This window comes from Cannabis sativa, chromosome 5 (assembly GCF_029168945.1).
Source record: "Cannabis sativa cultivar Pink pepper isolate KNU-18-1 chromosome 5, ASM2916894v1, whole genome shotgun sequence".
Taxonomy (NCBI): domain Eukaryota; kingdom Viridiplantae; phylum Streptophyta; class Magnoliopsida; order Rosales; family Cannabaceae; genus Cannabis; species Cannabis sativa.
In genome coordinates, this window is record NC_083605.1 from 30,551,776 (window position 1) to 30,559,952 (window position 8,177).

The following is an 8,177-nucleotide window of genomic DNA, read 5'->3' on the forward strand; positions in this document are numbered from 1 at the left end:
GGTGCTATTGTTCAGAGTGAGTATGATCAAATAATTGTTGCTCTCTCTAAGCCTCTTGCATGGTGTTTTAAGGCTCATGAAATGGAAGCTATGGCTCTCTTTCACAATCCACTTTGGACTTCTCAATTACAGTTGTCAATCACTGAGGTGGAAAGTGATGTACCTTGATCTCCATGGCAATCAATGAACCCGCATCTATGTTATCTTCTTATACAAATATTATTCTAGGCTATTGGTATTTTATCATGTTTTTCTAGAGTTATTGTCTTTATGGGTACCCTCCCTTATATTATCTATTGTTGTAAATAAATATGTTTAATTATTAAAGACAAAAACAACACATTATTTTATATGCAAAAAAATACAAAATGTTTTGAATCTTACTGCTAGTTCATTGGGATAAATTTTCCCTTTTTTTTTACATTAAAAACCAATTTAGCATTTTTTTTCAAAAAAAAAAAAATAGCCTATCACTAAATTTTTTGTCTATCAAAATTTTACAAAAGGCAAATTATGTGAATTTATGAGAAGTAATGGAGAAGATGAAAGAGGAATAAGAATAATGGATATGTCTATGGTAAGCATTTTAGTTTTGTCTTTATGATAGGTACATTTTTATAGCCATAGATATTTAATCTCCCTAAGGGTGACTATTCAATGGTTACATTTTTATTGTAACCATATGGTTACATTTTTTTTCACCTGTAATAGCAGGTTACGAATAGGTAAAAATTCTATTTTTAGAATTAATTAATTATAATTGACTATTTTTAAGTAATTAAATAAATATTTAACAAGACCTTTTTTAGCGATTAAAATTTATAAAATTTTTTTATTCATATATAAATCCATACTATAATTATTTTAACAGTTAAGCCATTTAATTATAATATTTACAATTTTTTTTTACAAAAATTAAACTTATTTTTATATAAATTAAAATTTTGTCCTTATAATAAATTTTTTTAACAATTAGATGATGAGGCCTCAAGCTTATAATAAATTTTTAAATAATTTTTTTTTACAATAAAATGGCTCTTGAGTTATTTTTTAAATAGACACGAGTTTAATGATTGTTGTCCTGAAGAGTTAGAGAAATTATCTTATAAGATTCTCAAAAAATGTCGAGGCTTGCCACTTGCAATAGGGGCCATAGCTGGTTTACTATCTAGAAAAAAGAAGGTCCAATCTAAATGGGAAAAAGTTCTTAATGATATTGATTTTGAGTTCAAAATAAATCCTCAACTCATAGGAAGTTTTGAAATTCTCTCTCTCAGCTATGTTGATTGTCTTTCCACCTCAAATCTTGCTTATTGTATTTTGGAACTTTTCCAAAAATTTATTCACTTCCGAAAGGAAGACTGTGTCAGCTATGGATTTTCGAGGGTTTTGTTCAAGGAAGAAGCTGAAGGAAAATGAACGTAGTCTTTCACATTTGTGGAATCCAATATTTTCTTTCTTCTTTCTCACCATGATCTATCACAGTTTCAAACCATCTGCTATTAAGTCCCTCTCTTCTTTCTCAGCGTAATTTATTTCATTTTTCACTTTTAAAATATTTAAATAAAAAAATTAAATAATTTAGTGTAATAATTTTAAATTAAAAGTATAAGTATGATAAAATTTCAATTATGAAATTATAAGTGTAATTTTAAATTATAAAAAGTTTTGTTATAAAAATTTAAATAATTTAAGTGTAAAAAAATAAATTGCTAAAAGAAACTTATTTAATAATAATTTGCAAAAAATTAATTAATAATTATACTTAATTTAATTTTTAAATATAATTATTCCTGATTAAAGTTTTAAAAGGAAATAAATTAACAGGCTAATATCAGGTTACATGTCATTTTTTTTTATTTTTATTTAATTTTCAAATTAATCATAACAATTTAATAGTCATCTCATGACTAAAAAAATGTAACCATTGAAACCTCCTCCAAATTAAAATGGTTAATATGTAGAATGTACTAGACTATTCATAAAATTATTTTTTTTTAATAATATTTTTAAATTAAATAATAATTATTTGAATAGATTATTGATTTATTCTTACCTCCTCTAATTAATTATTTTTTTTCTCTCTTTTTCAAAAATACCATATTTCTGTTTGTTCATCTACATTTTTACATGTTTTTTTTTATATAAGTCAAAATTTATTACTTGTAAAATATTATGGTATCTTAGTTCCACTTCTAATTATTCTCCTCTTTTTATTTTCTTATTTTAGGATAAGAAAAATTTTCACTAATTAATTATTTCAACAAAATAAATAATTGTCATAATCGTTTTGGTCATAGAAAATAATTTAAATGAGAAAAATATATGTTTAGAAGAAGTTTGTAATAAAATCTCAAAAAAAAAAAAAATGAAAAATTTACATGAAATAATATTTTTAAACACGTGGAAAATTATTATTTGGTACAAAAAAAAATAATTTAAATAATTATTTTCTTGAATGATAAAATTAATTTTAATCGGTTGTTAATTTTTTTTTAATTTAGTGTCTACTTTTTTAAAAAAACATAAAAAATTTAATAAGCTACAATCAAATACATATTACACTGTTGACTTTTAAAAGTCATAGATAAATGATTAAAAAATATATATATGTATAGTATAAAGACAAAAACATAGTCACCACCATAAAATTATTCTAATTATTCTAAGAATAATATGAGATAAATATACAATAAATTATAAATGTTCCCACTTCCCAACCCGTAATCATCATTGGATATGTTTAGAATCAAATGGTTTGATTTACATGGCAGTGATTCGTTTTGCAATTTCTAAGTTTAATTATATTGCTGTACACTTTATGGGGGAAGCAAAGGCCCCCGTGCCTACTCAATATCCTTTACAGCATCCTGTGCCAACACAAATGAAAACGACAACCAATCAATATGCAAATATCATATATAAACACAAAATTTACGGCTACAGAATCACATAGATATAACATACAATCATTGACTCAATGTTCTTTCATCAAAAAGGAAAAATACTCCAAAAATAACTGTATAAATGGATAGTGAAGCTGCTTTATATTGACATTATTTTAGGGGCTTTGTATTGAAATAATTAAATATCCAATAAAGGTAAAAAAAATCTACTAAATGAGAAACTAATTAATGTATATGGATAATTTTATGTACTACTTTTTTCGACATTAAGGGTGAGAAATTCTAACAAGGGAACTTCTCCATTGAAGAGAGTAGAGTACCGTAGGCAACATAAGCCTTATATACCATTGTTAACTACAACTATACCTACAAGTACAACGATACACACACACATATGTAAAATACATATACACACAACAAATTCAAATCAACATGCAATATTTTTCAACCGTCTATGCTACATTTAGAACAAGTTACTATCCATTCTGAAAAAATATCTAAAGGGAAAAAAAAAATATATATATATATATATATATATATATATATATACAAGCAATTCCCTCCCAATGCCAAGTTCTATAGAATTGTGTTTCAAACGAGTAAATAAACACGGGAATGAACAGTTAATGAAATAATTCCTGGATTTTCAGTTCAATTATAGTATTCTTTGATTGTTAAATACTAGCCCTAATCTAAGTTCTAATTATTCTATGGTAAAGAATTTATCAAACCAAGTAGTACCTTTGCAAGTTTTGTCACGTAAGCTGCAGCCAAAGCAGTGGCTAACAATCCAAGGCCTAACGTCAATAATTGACCGTTCCCGCTGACCAAACCAACCTCTGACTCTTCTTGCTGAAATATTAATTCACAGTATATAAGAAAATTGAAAGATGAAAATATACAGCAAATTTGATCCAACTTTCTTAGCTTATATTCATCATCATTTGAACAACCGAAACCACTCACTATTATTGCTCGCCCAAATGCACCAGCGCTCACATAAGCCCATGTTCCTGGAAGCATCCCCAACCAACTGCATTTTGTCATAACACAGCATGTTTAAATACTTTGAAACCATCCCCAAAATAAGATGGAAACTGATATTCAAATCAGTCAAATGATACACCACAATAGTGAATTTGAAATAGGAAACAAGAGATTTAAAGAATAAGAGTGTTTTATTTATTAAAATAAAAAACAAGTTAACACTTGTTCAAAACAAAACAAAAAAAAAAAAGTTAACACAACACAGCAAAACGCAAAAGACCTACTTTCAAACAATAACCATGCCTCATTATCTTAGTTCAAACAAATACCATACCCTTGTTATCTAAAATACTCATCTAGTTTATTCTCATAAACTTGGCCAAAAAGAGATGACTATAAAACAATCAAAATGATTTATAATAATCAAATCTTTACTTATTATCCTATTCCCTAATTATTGTTCGGTACGCAATTCGTAGGTGTCATCACCCCGCTCAGCCACCTTGTCTTCAAGGTGAAATTAAGGACACTGCTGTTGTAAGTTGCTGTATTCTCCCATGTTGCCTAAAAGAGGGGTAAGTCCTTCCGTTTGATCAACGTAACATTATGCGTACCGCACCTCTGCTGGTTTAACTATCTGCTCCAAATCAGACATGAAGCAGCAGTGGTGAGGACTTCAGTACACCATGAGCGTTGAGAAAAATGAAAAATTGAGTGCAACTTAGATGGTGCTGGTAACACTAGCATATAAGCCACCTCCCCAATGCAAGAGACCGCTTCAAAGGGTCCAAGGAAACATGGAATGTTTGTTGCACTGCCTAGACACTGGATATTAATAAGATACAGGACATAAAGAGCATATATGGGTCATCTTAGTGAAAGGTGGTGGATGAGCTTAAATAGGATAGCATGTATAGGAGGCCATAAGAATGGGGAAATAGGGTTGAGTGATTTTTCATAAATAGCTTTGCTCTAGGGAGTTGAGGTCTCACTGAGTACCTATATGGGATGTACCAATGGCCTGCGTTTGAGGATGATATGAAGTGCTGAGGCTGTGCCTTGCAACTGGAACAGCTCTAGCCAGAAATGGCTTGTACAAACGTATCACGACCTGAAATAATCTACCTTGTTATCCCATTGAAACCAATCACTTCTTTTTAGAACAGCTCCGTGACAATGCAAGTAGTAGATGGATGTTTCAATGGAATAAAAATGGGTGTGTTTACTCAACCTATACAGCACAACCAATATAGTATCCCAAGCTCAATCATCATTTCATGACCAAGCCTTCTTATTTCATAGTACCTTCATATGACCACTTAGTTCTCCAACTCGAGTGGCTCTTGCTTGACTCTAACTTCCTCATGGCAAACCAAGGCCTCCTTAATTTCTATAATGTAAACTTTTTGAAGAATAAATATCCTAAAGCAATGGCTAACTAGAACAACCCACAATCTCACTTTTGTTGGATTTCAATTTTTGTCGAGACTAAATTGGTGCCTATATTGGGCTTGAAATTTTGCTCCCACCTTTTGGGCAAAGTCCATTGGACCAAATGTAGTAACCTTTACCCCATCGCGGATTGTAACCATTTTATTAAGGTCGACCTCAACTCCAGCACTTGCTTTGATATTCATTCTAGGTACAATACCAATGACATGAAGCAATTATGATGATGCCTCATGGTGGTCTCTTGCTTGAGTGCCAAGAACTTGCGGTACATTGATCCTACCAAGAGGTTCAAAATGATGAATCACTTGGGCCTTCAAGTCTTCCCAATTCAAAAATGGTCACAGTTGGTGCTCCCATTGAAACCAAATCAAACCCTCATCTTCAAGAACAATAACTTTCATTTCCAACTCTTATGTGTTATGATGAGTTGAAAATAGCATTCTACTTCTAAGATCCAACCATCTGAATTATGACCATTGAATCATGTTTGTGTATCCCATCTCAGCACCATCAATGTCTTAGGTAGACCACACGAATAAATGGTGCTTCCTTCAACCTAGGTAAATTTTCGCTCTGTCGATATCCTTGCCCATTTGACCACATCAAATGATAATTGCACCTCCTCCTAGGTATTAACGAATTGGTCAAACAACTACCTGGCCAATGTAGAAACCCCTTGCTCCATTGTAGATAATTTCTTCAATATTGTTCCTTTACACCATAACACCATTTCCTCCATTGTTTCCACGTGTGCCTCCATATGTGGCTCCAATATCACTTGATACACCACAATAGTGATCTTCAATAACAGAGATCTTAGAGAATAAACTATCAATGACAAAGAAATTTGAGAGACCTAGTTTTCCTCTTGAGCTAGTACTTAATTACAAAATGCAGTTGTACCCATTCCCCTACACCCTAATCAAATTTATTCTCATAATCATACCAAATATATCTAACTATAGGACAATCACAATGATTCTATGATGAACAATCAAATCTTTCCTTAATTATCCTATATGTCAATCCCTCCAATTATGGTTTCTTATACTGAATGTAGCAGTGAAGGCTTATCACCAAATATACCCTCACACCACAAATTTAAAACGTGTCATTCATAATATGCATTTTCAATACTTGAGAAGTACAATTTGGAAGGTGAAGAATGCTAAGAGAACTCTCTTTTTTACACATATTACTGTTGGAACTCTACTAATTCAATGCAAATATACAATTGATGTGAAAATGCCATGCATCATTAAGATGAGAAAATGTGAAAGATGGTGTATTTAGCATTTCTCTTGGAAGGAAATAAAGTGTAACAGACCTTCCCAAAACATAAGGCACGAACTTCACCGATGTCAAACCATAAAGATAGTTGCCCAAAGAGAAAGGAAGCAAAGGGCTTAAGCGAAGCAGGGTAACAACTCTGAAGCCATTCTCTCCAATAGCCTTGTCAATAGCAAGAAACTTTTTGTTTCCTTCAACTAGTTTGAGAATTCTCTCGCGAGCAAAATATCTAGCAATGAGAAAGGCAACACTTGCCGCTACCTGGAAAGGGTTAACAATATATAAGCCAAATCGTCAGAACACATGTGGCAGGAGTAGTAGTTATAATTCCTATTAACTTGCAGGAGAAACTAACTCACTGTTCCGCTGATAGAGACAATGATTGTGCCTATTAAAGAGCCAAAAAGAAGACCAGCTGACATTGTCAATGGAATAGCTGGAATTGCAAGAACCTAACAAAAACATAAATCACTTACATTCAGATGACACCATTGAAATGAAAATTAAAGTGCATCGATCAATCACTGTATTTACATGAGACCCTTAAGTAAATATTCAAAACAAGTGGCAAATGGAGCACACTTAAAAGGATGAATGCTTAAAAAGAGATTATTAAGGAATGAGCATCAAATGCGTACTTCAAGTCCGGCATATACTGCTATAAATAAGGCATATCCAGCTGGACCATAACCTGTTTAAAAATCAATACCAAAATACCAAAGTATTAAATCCATAATCCACTTCAAAAATTTCTTCAAAAATATCGACATATCTTAAAATCCAGCCAATGTTGTATCCACTTCATTCCCAAATTGAAGAATTTCAACAGAATAAATGATTGAAGATCAACACCGACCAAAAAAATCAACCACAAAATTAGCATAAACCCTTGATAGGGTGCACAATTTGTTGATTATTACCTTCAATAAAAGTAGAAAATTGAGTCAAAAATGAGTTGACTTGGTCCTTGTAGATGTAACCCACAGCGCCAAACCCACCCACAACACCCACCAGCAACAACCCAGCCAAAATGGTCCCTTTAAGCGCAGTGTCCCCCTCGGAGCCATCATCCCCGTCTCCGCTATTTTTGTCGTCTTTGTCGGACTCGGGGTCACTAAAGAGCCATTTTTGGCTCTGGGGAGGACTGTTGGGAGTGCCAGTGTTCTTCTGAAGAGTCTGCTTCTTGGTTTGTTTAAGAGAAGAACATGGCGTAAGGAAGTAGAAGCGCTTATTGGGCCTAAAGCTGTAGAGAAAAGCAGAAGGAGTGAGGGAGGAGAGGCATGGGGACGGTGGCGGCCTAAGGGTGAGGAGAGTGCGCATTGTAAGCAAGATTTGTGGCGTAGAATAGGATATGCTGATAGACAACTACAACGAGTGTCACCCCATGTGTGAGAGAAATGAGGCTACTGTTTTTGGTGAGATATCAGAATGGACTAGAAGAAAGTACATCTTTTTTTTTTCGCAAGGTTATTAAAAAAACACATCAATAGTTATTATTATTTTTTCTAGAGAACGACTCTTGATATAAATTAATGAGAGAGG

General features: G+C 32.1%; 1 protein-coding gene across 1 annotated transcript; it reads right to left on the minus strand.

Annotated features, from left to right (window-relative positions):
- Positions 1-2,572: 2,572 nt before the first annotated feature.
- LOC115716862 (uncharacterized) lies at positions 2,573-8,177 on the minus strand. Its single transcript, XM_030645766.2, has 7 exons — positions 7,556-8,177; positions 7,274-7,326; positions 6,995-7,087; positions 6,673-6,896; positions 3,873-3,939; positions 3,648-3,758; positions 2,573-2,870 (listed from the first exon to the last, which is right to left on the minus strand). Exons 1-7 carry the CDS (start codon positions 7,953-7,955, stop codon positions 2,847-2,849), a joined length of 972 nt encoding a protein of 323 aa, XP_030501626.1. The 5' UTR covers positions 7,956-8,177; the 3' UTR covers positions 2,573-2,846.

What these genes read in the sequence shown, in the direction of transcription:
- LOC115716862 (XM_030645766.2), bottom strand. Translation starts at nt 7,955, where the DNA reads ATGCGCACTCTCCTCACCCTTAGGCCGCCACCGTCCCCATGCCTCTCC. An exon ending in ATTTTCTACTTTTATTGAAG is followed by an intron (nt 7,327 to 7,555) that starts GTAATAATCAAC and finishes ATTTTTAAACAG; the next exon opens with GTTATGGTCCAGCTGGATAT. An exon ending in TTGTCTCTATCAGCGGAACA is followed by an intron (nt 6,897 to 6,994) that starts GTGAGTTAGTTT and finishes AACCCTTTCCAG; the next exon opens with GTAGCGGCAAGTGTTGCCTT.